The sequence below is a fragment of the Argopecten irradians genome, chromosome 11, assembly GCF_041381155.1.
Source record: "Argopecten irradians isolate NY chromosome 11, Ai_NY, whole genome shotgun sequence".
NCBI classification, from domain to species: domain Eukaryota; kingdom Metazoa; phylum Mollusca; class Bivalvia; order Pectinida; family Pectinidae; genus Argopecten; species Argopecten irradians.
Genome location: NC_091144.1, coordinates 21,829,557 through 21,850,057, shown reverse-complemented (window position 1 = coordinate 21,850,057; position 20,501 = coordinate 21,829,557). Strand labels below are relative to the sequence as shown.

General features: G+C 34.2%; 1 protein-coding gene and 1 pseudogene across 1 annotated transcript; one reads left to right on the top strand and one right to left on the bottom strand.

The window, feature by feature from the left end:
* Nucleotides 1–267: 267 nt before the first annotated feature.
* LOC138335002 (M-phase inducer phosphatase-like) lies at nt 268–2,979 on the bottom strand. Its single transcript, XM_069283894.1, has 8 exons — nt 2,842–2,979; nt 2,577–2,642; nt 2,169–2,315; nt 1,782–1,925; nt 1,492–1,590; nt 1,154–1,284; nt 825–942; nt 268–604 (listed from the first exon to the last, which is right to left on the bottom strand). The coding sequence occupies exons 1-8, from the start codon at nt 2,977–2,979 to the stop codon at nt 470–472; spliced, it is 978 nt and encodes a 325-aa protein (XP_069139995.1). The 3' UTR covers nt 268–469.
* Nucleotides 2,980–6,350: 3,371 nt separating this feature from the next.
* On the top strand, nt 6,351–9,395 carry LOC138335003 (M-phase inducer phosphatase-like; annotated as a pseudogene).
* The last annotated feature ends 11,106 nt before the right edge of the window (nt 9,396–20,501 follow it).

The window sequence follows — 20,501 nt, the reverse complement described above, 5'->3', positions numbered from 1 at the left end:
CTATATGAGAAAAAAAAGTTGAATATAGGAAATTAATGACTTCTTTGGAGTGTTTATCCTTAATGTCGAGCATGGATTCGACCAAAGAGAACAAACATTGTCAAACACATACTTGGTGAATAAGGAACATTTTTATACACGGCGATTTGCCTATTTGGTGGAAGGGTCATTTAAAACATTAACAAACACCATTTTATCTCGATGTATATTTATTTAACGTAAACAAACGAATAACCATGTATATATATAAAAAGGCACTTCCTTCCAATAGCACTTAAAATGAAAATTGCCCATATAGTTTATAATGACACTAAAAACCAATAATCACATCAATGACAAATAGCACTTTGAATGTGTTCAAGCACTTAGCACAAATAACCGTCCAACTCGCTCGTCCAATAACCAGAACCTATGGTTGTTCTACGACAGTGTAGAATAGTAGAGTAAAACTTCCGAGATTGGTGAAGCTTTAAGCACGGCGTAGACTGGCAGTTCTCTTCTTGTCTCCAGCAGACCAGGACTTAGATTTCGACCGGAAGTGACGTAGATCTTTACCGTGACCAGGATGAAGCATGGGCTTGTACTCCATAGGATAACAGAGGGTCTACAAAAATAAAAATAAAAATATTTTAATGTTTAGATTGACATTCATATATCGATTTGCATGTACAGGAACACTTTCCTTTTTTATGAAGAGGTTTCTTTAAGTATTCAGTTCAGGGTATATTTAATATCTCTTGTCCCAAAAAAATATCAATTCAGTTTTAAAATATCTCGATATATCCGTATTTATTATTACTGTTTATTCTACTGCATTGACTCACCTTGTCAGTCTGATAGAAAGCCTTAAATCCGCCATCAAGGAGGTACATCTCGGGGTAGGTCAAGGCCGGGTAGTTAGCCTCGTTCTGAGCACGGTCCTGGGTCCTCAAGAATCGCATCCTATGAAATACAAAAAAAAATCAATTAATGACAGAGTTAATACATGTATTTTGTAGTTTGTCATAAGTCGTCGGTAAGCTTGCCCATTTGCACATGTTCTAGATTATGATTCTGTTGGAAAGTTAATAGTTTACACTTTCATGATTTATTCCATTCAAAGTTCCTAATCTAGCTGCAATTAATCGAACTCATTACATATTTTAAGACTTACAGTTTAGGACCTCGTTCTGATGAAAACTCGCAATGGAAGATGAGGACAGTTCTCTTCCCGGTGACGTCAGAGCTCTGTCTGTCGTGGAGTAGCTGTTGAACCTGGTCACGTGTGTACATGTTTTCTGCACTCTGTGGAAAGAAAGACAATAGTTGTCTTAAAAACAGAAGTTAAGATTTCTTATTTGCAAATTTGAACAATATTAGTGATACATTTCTAGCTTTTATCGAACAGAACACCTGTTTTCATACTGGTGATTTGAACAATTATTTTGCAGAAAATATTTCAAAAATTACATTGTTCTTTGTTACTATGGTAACAGTTACAGAGCTACATACCTTGATATGACCTCCCTCGTACTCATATGGGTATCGACAATCGATGATTCTGTAATCATTGATGACGTCATCGTAACTTCCGATTAAGATATCTGACATCTATAAAATGAAAACATATGCCAATATAAAAAAGTTCATTCATTTTTGATATTCAAGTTGGTTCGGTTTACATGTATATATTGGTATATTTTATTCATTTAATAATAAAATAATTATATTGATGTATCCAGACTTCATGAGCTTTATCGTCTTGTTATTTCTAAAATATTTTATATATTTAAACCACTTACCGTATCAGCAGAAATAGATTTGAGGTCCTGGTGTTTGCCCCTGATGGTCGGCAGACAAAACTTGTCTGTCCCGTCCCCAATCAAATCCTCCTCCTCCGCCAAACGGTTCACAACATCCTTCACGTCACGTGACACAATTTTCTCCTGTAATATATAAATACAAATGAAAATCCACGTCGCCTTTCATTGACGTTAATCGTTATTTACATTTACCATGATAATTTATAGTACATGTATATCACAGTGCTACATTTCATTTGAGTCGTTATCTTTTTCCTATTTTGATGAGAGAGGATAGCGTTAAATCTTATGAACAGTTGAGGTTTATAAAATAAATGGTTATAATATAATTGCTTTATAAGATGGAGGATTTGACCTTGTACCTACCCCAAACGACGATGATCCCCGGGACACGGGCTCGTTTCTCCTCTGTAACTTGGACGGAGTCGACAAACAATCCTCGTCGTCATCACGTCGCCGTTTTCCTGAGAAGAGAGATCGTCTGAAGCAGCTTCTGTCGTTTTCATCAGCTGTCTGGAAGTCATAAACACATTTATGATATTCAAAATATTCATTTAAATGCCAATTGACGAACCAAAATACGAATAGGGATATTGTAAAACTGCATGTATATTTATTGTTGATGTTATTATAATTTAAAATACTGCTCATGCTGTGATCATATCATCAGCAATGTCGTCATCATCATCGTCATCACCATATATACATGTATATTCTTCTATCTGTTACGTGTATGGATATATGAGGTGTATTACGTATATTCCGGTTACCTACCTGTGACGGTGTCGCAAACACGTTACTGAAATCCAGTCTTGTAGAAACTTTGTAGTGCACTGGACTCTCACACTGAAACATAAACAGACTAATTAGATACAGGGACAATTTAACGATAACATAAACAATCGATAATGAGGGATTATTTCATACTTTCAGAAGAAATTAAAAAAATCATCGTATACGTAATTTATTGTTCAAGTAAAAATATGTTGTTTTTCTTTTTGGGTTTTCATTTTTCCCTTCCTACACATTAATCACTCACCTCATCATTATCCATCCCTAGACCAGAATCCTCATCACCAAACAGTTGACTGATGTTCTTCACTTCCGGGGTCATCAGAGATTTGACCTCATCAAAGTCAAGGCTGCGGCGTGGGGTGAAGGTCAAAGGTGATTCCATGATCTGAAAGTAATTAATAAAATGATGAACTGATAATGAATATATTTGAATCAAAATAATGTCTGATCTATTATTAGGAGTGAGCAACAGTTACAAAAGACTTCGATGAAATGAAAATTTCAATTCACGTTAATTAGATACATTTACATATGTACACTGTTACATGTTAAATTCATGTAGATATATGCAATGTATGTATGTTGTGTTGGCTTCAAAACTAGCAGTGTTTGATTTAACTGGAAATCAAATATAACATTGGATATATACTAGTGCATACATGTACTTACGTTAATAAACAGGTCACGTGATTTAAAATGAAGTGTAGATTTGCGGTTACTGTGGATTACTCTTTAAGACTTGTGGATGCTATGGAAGACAAAGTTGATTTGGACTACAGAGACAAGTCGTATATTTATAAGGTAAGGAGAAATCGACATCTACTTCCGTTAATATCCTCAATCTGTCTGTGCTCATCTCACACCCAAGCTGTCCCGGGGCCCGGGGAGAGGTACTCGATCACCCGAGGTTTTATGTACACACTGATTGGTGTTTTTACTAAACGTCTGGACGTACATGTAATTGTAAACTAGTACTCAAACAGGAGGATGTAACTAACTGGTATAGACAAATGTGGAACGACTCCGGTCAAGACAACAGAAATAAGCTTAGGACCTACCGAACGTATAAAAATAATCTTGCTCCGGAACCATATGTGACGTTAATAATGAACTATAAACATCGACAAACCTTAGCCAAATTTCGCTGTGGGAGCTTGAAACTTAAAGTAGAGACGGGACGGTATTCTCATCCTGTTATACCTTTACAGGAGAGAAAATGTACTTTGTGCAATTCAGGCTCTATAGAAGATGAGACTCATTTTCTGATAGATTGTGACTTTTACTCAGATTTGAAACTTTCTCTATACAACAAAGCATCTTTTTATCTACCAAACTTCACAAACCTTGATTCTTCTCTTAAATTACAATTTCTTATGCAGAATACGAACCTTCAATCCACGTTAGCGGCCACATTATATAACATGTACAGACGAAGATTATGTTTTGATTTTGTTTAATAATAATATGTACTAGTACATGCTTTTAAGAATCCCAACCTATATAATGATACTGATCAGGTATCTCCTTACCGATATACGATAGAACAGGCACCATTTTACGATCGTGACGAATTTTTTAACTGGATAATTTGATACTTTTTAAATATATATATATTCTTTTAAGTGTCTCGTAAGTCAGATCTGGCTGGGCATTTTTATTCTAATTGGTAAATTATTTATCATGGCTGCTTTTTACCCTGTTGTAAAAATGTGTGACACTCTAATAAATAAAATATTGTATTGTATTGTATTGTATTGTATTGTTTTAATAATAATTTTGATGAAGTTGGATGTCCGGTGCAATTAAAACCATTATATCGGTACTTAGTCGACAAAATACCATTAATTAATTAATTAATTAATTAATTGATAATTAGTAGATACTATAGGGGAATAAGAGGGTGGTGACGGACACTGTTCTCGATTATCATGTCCTGTGTTTAATTACATTGATAAATAATATATTTAATTTTAAATTGTTGGTGGCATATCCTTTTATTTTTGTTATTAACCGAATGTTTAATACAATGTAAATAATTATAGTAACCAGTAGCACGTGTTAAGTGTCTAGATATACATGTAGTTCAAGTTCAAATATTCAATTAGGTTTCATCTTCAATTAAAAACACGACATAATAAATACAACAACGTTTCTTTAAAATGAAGATACCATTCTACAGTATAAACAATAAAAGGTTAATTAATTGATAATTAGTAGATACTATAGGGGAATAAGAGGGTGGTGACGGCAACGACAATAGCATTAATAATTGATTTGTGAATTATTTCTTTTAACTTTCAACTACATTATAATTTTCATTTACGATGTACATTATATAGAGAAACAGATGCAAGTACATGTATATACAGTGTACATTAATTAAAATAAAACTATTTAGTAAATGACTACATACTATTTGTATTCTCCCTCACTTCATTGTGTATTTGCCCGAAGTGTGTAGGGTACCACCACAGAAACCAACTCTTCCAAAGACTAAAAACTAAATTCATACACAATTGGAGACAAGAGGTATTTGATTCACCGAAAGGAACAAATTATAGAATATATAAACAATATCTTATTCTAGAAAGATATCTTATTGAACTCCCTACTAAACTGGCTGTAGGTTATTGTAAGTTAGAACATGTAATGTTAAGCTTCCTGTTGAATACGGTAGATGGCAAAATATTCCAAGAATGGAAAGAATATGTAATTTATGTACCAAAAATGAGTTAGGCGACGAATTCCATTATATGTTTCAATGTGAAATTGAAGTTATTCGTACAAGTAGAAAAAAACTACTGTCCAGATATTACTTCGAGAGACTAAACACTTTTAAATTTCAAACGCAATTCAATGTAATAGAAAACGAGCTCATTTCACTGATTACATTTATTATTATAATTACACAGACTATTGGTAACAATATTTGATGTCCATCTTGTCTACTATTTTGTATCTTATCTGTAAACATACATATATATACTGTTACTGTATTTAGAGATGCATGCGCAAAAGAGATTACTACTCATTGACTTAATTGTAAAATTGATATGTATAATTCTATGCACTGTAAACTTCAGTTTATGAGAATAAAAAATGTCATTGTCAACTCTAACTATACAAAAAAACGTATAATTACTGTGATTGATTGTTTTCGGAATTAATCAATTAACTATGAAACGAGGTGTTGTAAAAACACCGCCAAGTGTTTACATAAAAACTCCAAGTGATCGTGTACCTCTCAACGGGCCCCCGGGACAGCTTGCAATTTGGGTGTGAGTGAGATGAGCACAGACACATTGAGGATATTAAGGGAAGTAGATGTCGATTTCTCCTTACCTTATAAATATACGACTTGTCTCTGTAGTCCATATCAACTTTGTCTTCTATAGCATCCACAAGTCTTAAAGAGTAATCCACAGTTACCACAAGTTTACATTTCATTACGAATCACGTTACCTGTTTCATATTGTAAGTATATATTCAATATCCGTATAAGGGCATACATTAATGCAAAATTGCACTTTGCACTATGTATGTACTTAATTTCAAATTAAGTGTTTGAATTGCTACCGAAAGGTTTTTTTCTCATTTATGCATATTGTCGTAAATTTAGTGCATTATATACAATGTAATTAGGCCATGATCAAGTAAATTGAATTTTTTTAGACGCTGATAGACTAAACAATGTTTTGATGTAACATGTTTATGTACATATTCAGTTTACCGTTTTATTATAACTTTCAGGTCATGGAATCACCTTTGACCTTCACCCCACGCCGCAGCCTTGACTTTGATGAGGATGAGGTCAAATCTCTGATGACCCCGGAAGTGAAGAAGAACATCTGTCAACTGTTTGATGATGAGGATTCTGGACTAGGGATGGATGACGGGGTGAGTATTTAACGTAAACCATAGTTATAAGATATTAAAGTCTTGTTTTCTCAATAACATATATACAAGCTACATGCATTATTCCAAAACATATCTTTATCGGATATAACTACAGAATGTATATAAATTGGTTTTATGAACTTATTATACATTTATAGATATTATCTCCCTTGGCCATGATATTGTTTATCTAATCAGTTTGTGTTTTTGTTTCAGTTTGAGAGTCCAGTCCACTACAAAATTTCTACAAGACTTGATTTCAGTAACGTGTTTGCTTCCCCGTCGACATCACAGGTAATTATATTTAAGTACACACTAAAACGTAACATTTTGTACATGTATAAGTATCATCGTGTAGATCCAGAAATAAGTGGTAAACAGTATCTATAATAAATCATACCATAGGTAATACATTTATATATCTTATACTTTATACATGTTGATAGAATCAGTGGATCATAGACAGAATACCAAAAAACAAGGGTTAAATTTGATTGGATTTGAACAACTAAGTTCTTATACAATAAAAGTGTATAAGACTTTATTAGGGATTAGCTATTAAATGTATTTGAATCTTTTAGATAAATGTTATACATAACTCAATTGTGTTTATGACTTTCAGACAGCTGATGAAAACGACAGAAGCTGCTTCAGACGATCTCTCTTCTCAGGAAAACGCCGACGTGATGACGACAAGGATTGTTTGTCGACTCCATCCAAGTTACAGAGGAGAGACGAGCCCGTGTCCCGGGGATCATCGTCGTTTGTGGTAGGTACAAAGTCAAATGCTTCTTTTATCAATTCTACAAATAAAAGGTTTTGATCTTTTTTACCACTAGATCTTTTTCGTCAAAAAAGTTAATGATTCAAATAATCTGCAGCACTAAGATTTCTTCATGCAAAAGCAAGTGTATTATGTATCGTAAAATAATAATAATGTTTATTTTATCTATTTACATTTTACAGGAAAGTCCAGTATCACGTGACGTGAAGGATGCTGTAAACCGTTTGGTAGAGGAGGAGGATTTGATTGGGGACGGGAAAGACACGTTTTGTCTGCCGACCATCAGGGGCAAACACCAGGACCTCAAATCTATTTCTGCTGATACGGTAAGCGGTTTAAACTCAGTTTTTACAATTTTGTATTTGAAGACATTAAATGATTAAAACCTACTAAATTCACAATGTAAATGAGAACATTGTACACTGCAAATCTACTTTACAACTATAGAAATTAATCAAACTGTTTATTTCACTGTATAGATTTGTATCATTATAAGTTTATTTTTCTGTTTTAAATGTTTTTAACAAAAACGATTCGTTTGATTCATTCGTTTACATGTAGATTTTTTTATTTTCACAGATGGCAGATATCTTGACCGGAAGTTACGATGACGTCATCAATGATTACAGAATCATCGATTGTCGATACCCGTATGAGTACGAAGGAGGTCATATCCAGGTATGTAGATCTGTATTGGTTACCATATAGTAACATAAAAGTTTCCAAATTGATGCAATATTGTTAATTAGATAACACGTAAAATCAAATAAAGTAAAACGACCAAGATTAAATATTGCGACCAAGAGTGTTATACGAGTTCAAAAACATTTTTTATCGGGCGATCCTTTTTAGCTTCCCCTATAAAATATCTTTTTTTTTCTTCACAGAATGCGGAGAACATGTACACACGTGACCAGGTTCAGCAGCTACTCCACAACAGAAAGAGTTGTGACGTCACCGGAAAAAGAACTGTTCTCATCTTCCACTGTGAATTTTCATCAGAACGAGGTCCTAAAATGTAAGTTGTCAAACACACAAGAATTTCGACTGATTATATCAAGATAAAAACATCGAATTAAATTAAGTAAATTTTATAAGTGAAAACAAGTAGCTTTCTTACATTAACGTGATATTTACGTGTAAATATAAATTTTAGTATTGTCGTTTCGCTATTTTCCCTCATTCTGAAATTTTGCTTCCAAAGATTGTTGTACTTCCGCCATGTTTTGCGGCGCCTCGTTTTCAATTTTTTGAACAGCCGTGCTAAAATGGAAAACTTGAACAGATGGATAAGCCTATGAACGCAATATATCAAGCTATATATATCATCTATCATTAACTGAATTTATTCTATATTTTTCACAGGATGCGATTCTTGAGGACCCAGGACCGTGCTCAGAACGAGGCTAACTAACCCGTCCTTGACCTACCCCGAGATGTACCTCCTTGATGGCGGATTTAAGGCTTTCTATCAGACTGACAAGGTGAGTGTAAACAGTAAAACAAAACAGTAAATAATCGTGGAAATTATATGATGTATTGAAAATATGATATTTGAAATGAACGGATACGAAATAGCAAAATAAAGATTGTCTATAACTGAATAAATTGAAGAAACAATTCATTACAATAAGGTTAACTATTCCTGTGTAAGACAATCAATTTACTTTTGTCTATAAACATCACTATATTTATCTTTGTAGACCCTCTGTTATCCTATGGAATACAAGCCCATGCTTCATCCTGGTCACGGTAAAGATCTACGTCACTTCCGGTCGAAATCCAAGTCTTGGTCTGCTGGAGACAAGAAGAAAACCAACTGTCGGCGCCATGTTTGAAGTTTCAACAATCAGAAAAGTCTTACTTTAATCCAACTTCTGTGATATAAATCAACTTTAGGCTCTTCATAGTTATTAGCTGAAAGAGGTGTATTCGGGATAAGAAAGCTCGTAAAATAAGGATCAGCGATTATTTGTGCTGAAGAGATGCTAGAAACGCATAAAAAGTGCTAAATGACATTGATAGCATGAATTATTTTTACAACTCATCGCAGACCTATTGTATTTAGGATTTAGGATCCAGAAAAATATGTGCTTTATTATCCAATGAAATTAATATATCTATTATGGATTGACGTATGTTTTATGGACAAGTTTTAGTTTATTTACATTAAGTGCTATTTACAATGGAAGTGCTTTTATCTTTGACACGTACATGAATACTAATGCAATTCAGTTATTTATAAGAAATAATAATAAAACATTCTTACAAAAACCCTTTTTTGTGTGTATTTTTGTGTTTTGAATTAACTAATTGGTGGTACTCAAATGGTATCTGTTCGTTAGACATGGTTACAGTACATGCACCCTCGATACTCAAGGGGTTACTATCACATCGATATACATGTATCCACCTCTGGAATGTGTCATAGCAAAACTGAAAGCAGACCAGAAGAAAAAAACCTGACCAATCACAAGTCTGCTGAGACATTGACACCCTACGTCAATACCACACAGTCAACCACAGTATAAAGTTATTCAATTCTTGTGTGATGCAAATCAAATGATAAAGGTACGAATCTCATCTGGTGTCGCATCGAGGATGTCATACATGATAAAATAAATAAAAACAGAATTTGTCAGACTAAATAAGTGGGTTTTTTCTGACTTATGTCTGAAAAGCTTGATTTTAGCAATCGTTATTTGTTAATTATTCGTGTAATACAAGGACGGCTATGAAAGTATAAATAAATAGTTCTGTAGATACCTTTGTTTCCTGGCCTCCTGATACAATCATACAATATCAAAAATAACAGTCCCTTTTGTCAACGATTTTTGAAATATTTTTATAATAAAATTTGTGTGTAACAAATGATCTTATATAGTCTGATATTAAAGTCGGTCGATAAGTCCGAGTTCACCGTATCTGGCATTCTGATCTATAAGAGTTGCTTCCCTTCGTTTCTAAGGTAAGTACTGCTGTGTCTTTTGTAACTTTTTAAATATAACTCACTCGTCTGGAATAAATTCCTTATCCAACAACTGCTCGTTGTGTAACCTCTATATATCGATCGCAAATAAATTAATCTGCTTTGACTAATTCTACAATTTTGTCTATATAATCACTAACAGTAACCGCAAATATTAGAAACTGAAAACCTTTTTAATAATCTGTCGCTTTGCTATTTCTGGAACTCATGCAGTTTTACCCCTGTGACAGCGATATGAAGATGTGCCAGAATCGATTTCCAAAATCCGATTGAAAACATTTGTTTGAAACTGGTGTGTTGTCGTCTTAGTGACGACATTTTTTGTAGAATAACTTGAATGGAAAATTATCGATATTTCTAACAGTAATAACTGTGAAGATCTGCTAGAAATATGACTTTTAGCAGGTAAACTAGGTAGGGGTAGATTGCTCGTCTCGTCGGGCTTTCCATCCTTCTTGTATCATACGCCATTTAAAAACACAGTACCGATTTTTGATCTAGACTCCTAAAACAAACTAAACATGGTAGTTCTGTTTACACATTACCGAGTTATCTGCCATTGCAGATAGGTATTGATTGTGACGTCGTGCGTTATCGAGCGTAACGTCATTCTTTTCCATTTGGCAAATCTGGGTCGATTCCGGTACCCAACTGCTGAATGAGTGAGAGATACCTACCCACAAGGAAAATAAATGTCATATGCCAAGACCGAATATGGACAATTCATCTAAAAATTCTGAGATCCGTGTGGACATCCAGGATTTTAAAGTAGTACATTTATGTACGTCAGTCGATGAACAAAATCATATTTGATAACTCAGTATGTGCGTCAGTACATCCCATAAGGGGTCATCATCGGATGACCTTCATACCACATGTACATTACATCAAGTGAAAACGTCATTTCGTCCAATTTTACATATACATTTAGCTTTGGTGTGTTATTTAGGCAAGATGACTACATACACGAAAATTATTCTGTCAGCTTTTTCTAACTATTTCGTCCACTGAAATTCACATTCAAGATTCTGATGGTAGCGACTGGCCATTTCCAAAAGCCACCTGGACATGACCTCTAATGGGATGTTGTCAGATCCTCTTATCAAACGAAGTGATAATAAGGATATGGGTTTTAATCAAATTGAATTCACACTACCTCATTGTCTAAAGCCTGTCTTTACAATCGACATCACGGTCATATTAACACTGGAGTTAAAGGGACTATATATCGGAAACAAATCATCTCTTATGGAAATTAGACTAGTTGGTTTTATAAAGTTATATGCCAGAAAATCCCACTGTAGTGAAAGGTATGTCAAACTCGCTTGCTGTCCGCCATTACATAATATGGTCGGACGTCTTTTATGCCGAACCCCAGCTGACCCTTGCCAGTGTGGTAAAGATTTTGTTTTTGCCTAGAACTATTCAAATCGCTCTTGCAGTAGTGTGTTTACGTTATTACAATAGGTGCATGTATTGTCAAAATATAACTTCACCAACTCCTCAGTGGTTATGTATTGCATTTGATTAACGTACGTAACTTTGGATCGGGTACGGGTACAACACACATGTTGTATACCTGCTTTATCGTTGATCAACGATTTTGAATTTCAACGGTATCGATCAAAATACTTTATAATGTCGTGGAATTTGTCAATATTTCTTATTATATGTTTCATAAAGAATATAGAACAATACATTTGTGTCGTGTTTTGCTTCGTGGTTATGTAACAGAATTAGCCTCCTTGAATTTTCCCTTTAACAAATTATTTTATAAGGTTGACAAGAATACAGTAACGACGACAAATAATCAGCAAAAATAACATTGAAATTGACAGGCTAAGAGAGAAAACCATTAATTTTGTGTAAGGATAAGTAAGGTTAAGGAGAGTGAGAAAGGTCGAAGTACATATGGAAAAACCGCCGACCTACTATTAGTAGGTTGCAACTGTCTGACACGGATGTTGGACTGGCAACCCAGAAGTTAATACTGTAATGGATTTTTACAAAACAAAATAGCAAGTTTTTGATGTCATTTTTGGTTTATTCTCACAAAGATAAAATAATTGGCACAAACTTCACAAAACACGATTTCTCAATTGCAGTGTTTGGTGAACTCAGTACTAATGTCATTTCACTTCTTAGTACATTGTAAATAAAGCACATTCTGACATTCCATTTCCATTAGCACTACAGTCGAAGTTAATTAGCATGTTAATTAAATACCAGACTTGTCAATTAGCACTGTATCAATAAGTCTCACCAACTCAACAGATACTGACGTCACGATATACTTAAATGGTGAAATGTTCTCCCAATATTTCCATATTTAAGTGCTGATGTAAAACCTCCACAATGGTTACACCACATATTACAGGGGATGCACACTTTGTTGTAGATTCAGTCAGTCTTTCTTCAACACAGTCGATACCCTTTTCTTCGAAAAAGTCACACTCCGAGTAAGGTGCGATGTTAACGTTGAAAATGATCGGGTTCTCTTTGTAGTTTTGTTGATTCTCATCGGACTCACACCAAGATTCCGAGGGGACACGAGTTCGACAAATCTGGCACTTTCTGGAATCAAACATGCTTTCTGAATGGTTCTAACGTTTTCGTTGTCCTCAATATTGCTTCCAATTTGGTGATTTCTAGTATCGTCAATTCCGGTTTCTTTGTTTGACACGACACATGTGTTAGAAGATTCATTCTCATATACCACGACGTCAGTTATTCGATCATCATGCTCTACGCTTCTTGTTTCATGTTGTAACAAAAATGTCATATTATTTATCGAAGAAGCGTTGCAAGTGCTCGGAGAACAGCTATCGAGAACATGTTTCGGTTGTACACATTCTCCACTTCCGGTAGACCCGATTTCCTGGCACACATGGTTGTCAGGGGAACATTCTGCCATTACCTTGTTACCGTTCCGTACTGTTCCTAGACGCGCCCGGATCTCCCTATCCCTCTGTCGGAGAGTTTCCGCCCTTCTTCTGATGACAGGCAGCTTCCGTTCCGACATTTTCCCGGTGACATTAAGACTGTTGTAGTTCTGTTCAGTGTCAAAAATGGTCACAGTTGTCATCTTTACATCTGACGATACTTTTGGTTCACTGAGAAATTTCCTAAATTTGATTCCAGTTTTTAACTTTATATCCCTGTTATCCTGAGAATTGTGCACGACGTGTTTCAGCATATTGATAAGGTTTTGTTTTTATCCACTAAAAGTCACAGAAACGCTCAAAAACTTCTATATTACCCTAGAGTTCACAGGCTGTTCACAACGTCTTATAATGATAGTTTTAAATGTTAATCCAATGAATGATGTTTCAATGTGAAGACTGTCGTTCTTATATACGGTACGGAAACGGACATTGACATGGGGCTGAGTCCAGCCTTGGGCAGTCAGTGGTCAGCGCGCGCGAGTCGAGTAGGCAGCAGGTGACATTGGCACGACTGATTTGCATACCGTCCGTGTAATTAATTAGCGATAAATTACGGGATTGTGTGTACGGCTCTGTTTTTACAGGAAACCTACAGGGGTACTTAATGTGAGAGCTTGAGTCGTTAGCTGACAGGAACACTGTAAATGTAAGTAGAGAAAGATAAGAAAATTAAATATTGTAACAATAATTGAACATGTCACCAAATTGGCTCTGTTAGAGTGAATTAGTTTCTTCTCAAGGAAATTGACATCCGATTTTTTTATTCAAATTATTACTTATACAAGTGTACTATGATACAATAACGAGATGTAGTGTGACCAGAAAATTATAGGAAAATGATTAGTTTAGAAGCGCTCATATAAATTAGCCTGTACCTACTGAGGTGGCTTGGTATTCCGCGTAATGAGAGAAATTGTAGTTTTATGTTATCAGATATTGGCACACATTGTATACTCCCATCACTTTTTGAAATGTGAAAATGAATCAGCGATATTTCTAAGAAATAAATTTATTTCAAACTACTGGTTTATTTTTTCTGTTCAAGAAAATTGGAAATATATTTCAAGTTGAAACCTATATAGATAGTTCTTAAAAAAATATGTTGATTAATTGATTTCAAATTAATCTTTGTATCAATCCATGCTTCATCTAATTAAGTCTTTTTTATTTCCAGGTTTTACATATTTATTGACAAACAACATAAAACTTAAAAAGTTTGGCCTAAATTGTTGCTTAGCACATAATAATTTACAATTGAAAAAGTTAAAGTGTTGTCTGTTGATATTACAAAATACTGGTAGATAGTCGATTCCAAAATGTATATAATATATGGCCCAATTCAACTAAGGAAATTCATTTAATTGAAATTATCCACGGGAAGCATTTCAGAAGTTAAGACACAAATCCTAGTAAGTTAATTAGGAACTACATGTATGTGTCGTAATTTTCCTACTCACGAATCAAGAAGACTTTTAAAGATGCTCTAACGCTGACAGAGCATGAACGATACCCATCATTTGAACAATAAATTATGTATAATTGTGTTTTACGTGTATTATTAACACAAATATGCATATAAAAAAATCATTTTGCTTTTGATACTTACACAATCAGTACATGTACTTTATTCCATATAGGATATAGTGCCATAGTATTTCGATCTAGAATATAGATAAGAAGCTCAAAGTGTTCAATGGTGGTATTGGTGTAAAGTCAGCAACTTTTGTATCTGAAGAAAATTTTAATTCGTCTGCTCCTGTTTTTGATACAGAAAAGTACTATTCGTGGGCGGTTGATTATCTTTAAAATATTATTCACCATGAAAAATACCAACATTTTGAATATTACAATACTTACAATGCATACATTTTAATTTCACAAAGTCAAAGAAAAGTTAAAAAAAAACTCATCATAATTAAGTTTACAGCAAGTAGAATGAGTACACAAGTTCAAACAAAGAAGTCAAATATTCATTTCACATTTTCACAGTGATATTAGTACCAATAGTAGTTTTTATTGCAGTCCGTTAAACATGCATGAATTATTACGCCTTTTTTAAATTATTTTTCCTACTATATAGTCAGCTCGCGGTACCTCTTATAAACGTGAAATCGTAGAACAGATTTGGCCTACGCTACGTCAGCGACATATTTCTAATATATCGTCCATATGCAATGCCGGGAAAACGTACACATACCTAATCATTGGAAAAAATCGTGTTTTTTTTCAAAAGTTTTGGTAGGACATGGAGGATGGACCTGACCATACTAATTTAAAAAAGGAACAATAAACCATGGCACATATAGTAACAATGTACATTGTAATTTTTTAAAAATATTTTCTACAAAATAATTGTTCAAATCACCAGTACAAAAATAAGTGTTCTGTTCGACAAAAAAAAATAGAAAACTTGCATTTTAAACTTCTGTTTTTAAGAAAACTATTGTCTTCATTTCCACAGAATGCAGAAACATATACATACGTGACTAGGTTAAGCAGCTACTCCCCACGACAGACAGAGTTGTGAAGTCACCGGAAAGAGAACTGTCCTCATTTTTTTCATTGCGAATTTTTCATCAGAACTAGGTCCTTAAATGTAAGTCTTAAAACACGTAATGAGATTGATTGATTGTAGCTAGATTAGGAACTTTGAATGGAATAAATCATAAAAGTATAAACTATTATCTTCCCAACAAAATCATACTCCAGAAAACAAAATCACTTGTGCAAATGGGCAAGCTTACCGACGCATAATGTCAAACTACAAAATACATGTATTACCTCTGTCATTAATTGAATTTTATTGTATCATTTTCATAGGATGCGATTCTTGAGGACCCAGGACCGTATTCAGAACGAGGCTAACTACCCGTCCTTGACCTACCCCGAGATGTATCTCCTTGATGGCAGATTTAAGGCTTTCTATCAGACTGACAAGGTGGGTCAATACAGTAGAATAAACAGTAATAATAAAATACGGATATAACGAGGTATCTTAAAACTGAATGGAAATCTTTTGGGACAAGAAATGTTAAATATACCTTAAACTGAACACATTAAAAAAAACCTCTTCACAAAAAGGGATTTAGTGTTCCTGTATATTTCAAATCGATTTATGAATATCGTAAACATTACTATATTTTTATTTTATTTTTGTAGACCCTCTGTCATCCTTTTTTTGTAGACCCTCTGTTATCCTATGGCCCCATGCTTCACGGTAAAGATCTACGTCGCTTCCGTTCGAAATCCAAGTCCGGGTCTGCTGGAGACAAGAAGAGAACTGCAGTCTACGCCGTGCTGCTAAAGCTTCACACAATCTGGGAAGTTTTTACTACTCTACTATTCTACACTGTCGTAGAACAACCATAGGTTCTGGTTATTGGACGAACGAGTTGACGGTTATTTGTGCTAAGTGCTTGAACACATTCAAAGTGCTATTTGTCATTGATGTGATTATTGGTTAGTGTCATTTATATTATATGGACAATTTTAAGTGCTATTAGAAGGAAGTGTTTTTATTATATGGTTATTCGTTTGTTTACAGCCCCGCCCCTCCTGTCCCCGTGGGGATCAGAGCCAAAATGTATACAACATATTTTCAACTTCCCCCAAAGATGTTTCATGCCAAATTTGGTTACATTAAAATAAATATAACATCGAGATAAAATGGTATTTGTTAGTGTTTTAACGACTTTTTAATAATAATCAAATTTGAAATCGGAGACTCACAGACGCTGAATCAGGATTTCCATTAACAATAATGATATACAGAACTTGATTTATTTCTTCAACCTGTGCCGTTCCTCAACCACCGATTAGGCAAATCGCCGAGTATGAAAATGTTCCTCGTTCACCAAGTATGTGTTTGGTCATGTGTGTTCTCTTTGGTTGAATCTTTGCCCAACATTAAGGATAAACACTAAAAACAAAAGTCATCAATTTCCCATATTCAACATTTTCACATATAGTTAGAAATGGGAGTACATACCAGATAAATGAAAGAAAAACATACATCTGTATATTCGATGTTGAGATACTGTCATTTATTTGACAAACGATTAATTTGACTTTTTGTCCCGTGATACATCAAAGTCACATTTTCCAAATGGGGTTGTGTGATATGTGTAATAAACTAGCACTAGCTCATTTTTAAAATTACGGTTATACCAAGTAGTGTTATCTGTGGTTGAGATAAGACTCTTTATATTTTTACCACTTATGGAAATGGACATAAAGTACGGTATATAGTGTAAGCAATGCTGCCATGCATGGACTATGTTTATCTGTGTGATATATTACCTACAATAACTACACGTACACTTGCCTTACACTAAACTGCGACACTAACCCGTATAAACATGGCATATAAATAGAACAAGAACAAACGAGTACACCTGATCATCGTGTAATACGTGAGTGCTCTCCTGGAATCACAGTTGTTTATCCTCTGCAATGGATGTGAGGTAGGTTTTTGTAGGAAGCGTTCTAATCGTAAAGAATACGTACAGCATGAAAGAATTGCAAGAAGGAAATACATGCATGGCTGGAATGTCGTGGACATGTGAAGTTGTCCTACCACCTTTCCAACACTCACTAAAATAGACGAATCCTTACGTCAGATGAAGATCTCCAACGCATCTAGGTTAAACAAACTGGAAAGTTCTGATGTTAGAACACAAACTAGGGAATTTTACCATCAAAGAACATGACAACAAATTAAAGGAAGACGTGTTTTAAATTGACAAAGATAATTTAGACTATTGTAGACAAACGATTTAATGAAATGGAAGATAAAATCCGGTCGATCCATCATCATGATTGTATTCAACATTCAAGAGAAAACAGAAAATATCCCAGTTTTTATGGCGCTGCACAACCACAAATCTTAAAATGTAAATAATACAAACACGCTACAATTAGCGAAAAGCTTACCATGGCGTGAAAAAGAAAGGGTCTTGTAGACCTCATCCTAACTGCATCTATGTTTAAATGAAACTTATTTTTCTTCAGAATAGCAACATATGCTACCGCAACTTCCAAGAGCTTAAAACCTCCTTAATTATTGCAAGCTAGGCCCTAAGTTGTCATTTATTTGCCGAGCAACGTTGATCTTAAATATTTATTTGATTTACTTTGGCTATATGTTCATGAACGTATGCCCCCGTGCGGATAGCGCTGTTTACTGGATATATGATTTAATATTCATCATTTTCATTCTGACATTCGTTGATAAGAAGAGTCTAGATTAAATCTACAATTCGCTTGCTGACTCCTTCTACTTATATAAGTTGATTTCAGCAATCGTCTATGTGGCAATGTCTTCATGAAGTCAATGTACATCTAGCTTACCTCTAGAAATTCAACCGAATCACTTTGACAGCGTTTTTTTTCTAAAGCTTTTCCTATTGCACCGGTTAGACCTACTGGTGTGTAATTTTCCGCCTCTAAATTGGATTTTTATAGAAATGTTAAATTGGTAAAATTATGAGATACAGTACATGCTGTTAGTTTACTTAATGGCTTTCCTCATTTCTTGAACGTCATGATGTATGTTCATGTATGGACGCAGATGTTTATATACCGGATATACAAAACCTGAAATGTTAAGGATAATCATTTATGTGTTTCTAGTCCGGAAATACTCTGTCTGGTAATATAAATGACTGTCAAAGTCAAGCGGTAAACAGATTTTGTAACTTCCTCATGCGTGAGTGGCGGCCATATAGATGTCATGCAGTAAGTTATTCTTAGAAAAGTTATATCAGTTATTTGTGGATATTTTTTTCATTCAAGATACAACAAAATTGTATAAGATGTCGAATGAATTAATAAGAACTAATGGTCTCTCAATTAGTTCAGTTTATCAGATGAAGACAAAAGAGTTACGCCCCCTGTCCTTTTATAAGCAGTGGAACTCTCCAGTTGGGAGGTGGATAAAATCCTTTTTAATCTAGTTTACGTACAGGGAAGGTGCACAATATTTGCTCCCATAGATTTGCTATGCTGCATTGATTTGTATATTTGTGAGGAAGAGTTTGATTTTGCTGTTTTATTTGTGGTCGCCCTAATACGCCAAAATTTTGGTTGGGTCGGTGTCCTCTTTTATTGCGATTTGCATAATTTTTGTGCGTACATTTGTTTGGTTACGCTTCCAGCAGAGCAATTGGCTCATTTTTGACATCTGCTCTTCCTCATAATTTGTTATTTTGGCACTTATTTGTATGGTGCATCTTGTAATGTTAGCATTTTATATGCCATTTTTGATATGGCTTGGCACTTATTTGTATGGTGCATCTTGTTATTTTAGCATTTTTATATGCCATTTTTGATATGGCTTTACGCAGCAAATTTATTTATATTTTGACCATTTTTTCTTGGTATTGTCCTGACTGTAACGCATTTCTGTTGGCGGTGACAACATCTTATGTTGTCATTTGGCGGTGTTTCACTTGGAGCAACAGAAAATGCTGATATAGAATTTGTAAGTCTATTATACAACAGCTTCTATTTTGTGGAATTTCCTGTTCCCAGTTTCCATTTTAATATTAGGTGTTTTTAATTCTCATGTTGAAGCTTTGGCCAACTTCTGCCATTCATATTAGTTAAAAATATATTCAAATATAGTTTAATAATTCCCATTGAAGGCTAAAGTATTATAATGTAAGGTTGTTATTGATTATGAATATTGATTGGGATATTTTCAATTAAAATTAAGTCTTGGTAAATATCAATTTTGTGTTTGTCTTCTATTTGATAAAGAGATATTTTTTATATCTTTGAATACCTCATGAAAATATAAGATGCATCTTGCCAGATAAACAGATAGCCTATTTAGGTCTCTAGTTTGACTTCCTATACCCAAGTTTAAAACACAAAAAAATACTTTTTTATCCTAATGTTTTATTATTTTATAGCATAGATATACATATACATGTAAAAGATAAGAGCACTTCATTGTAAATAGCACTTTATGTGACTAAACTAAAACTTGTTCATACAACACAAGTGAAACTATTCTCATTTGGTAATAAAATACATTATTTCTGGATCCTAAACAGAACAGATCTCCAATGAGTAACATCATTCATGCTATCAATGTCATTTTGAGCACTTTTGATGTGTTTTCTAGCACTTCTTCATCATAAATAATCGTCAATATATGTTTTTCACGAACCATCAAATACTTTGGTCAATAGCTTTCTGGACCCAAAGTTGTTACATGTATATATCGTAATAAAATTGGGAGTCAGTGTAAAGTTAGCCTTTTCTAATTGGCGAAACTTCAAACT

Excerpts from the sequence above, each read along its gene's own strand:
- LOC138335002 (XM_069283894.1), bottom strand. The coding sequence starts at position 2,979 with ATGGAATCACCTTTGACCTTCACCCCACGCCGCAGCCTTGACTTTGAT. Across the intron at positions 1,591-1,781 it reads AATCTATTTCTGCTGATACG|ATGTCAGATATCTTAATCGG; the intron begins GTAAGTGGTTTA and ends TTCATTTTATAG. Across the intron at positions 943-1,153 it reads TCAGAACGAGGTCCTAAACT|GATGCGATTCTTGAGGACCC; the intron begins GTAAGTCTTAAA and ends TGTATTTCATAG.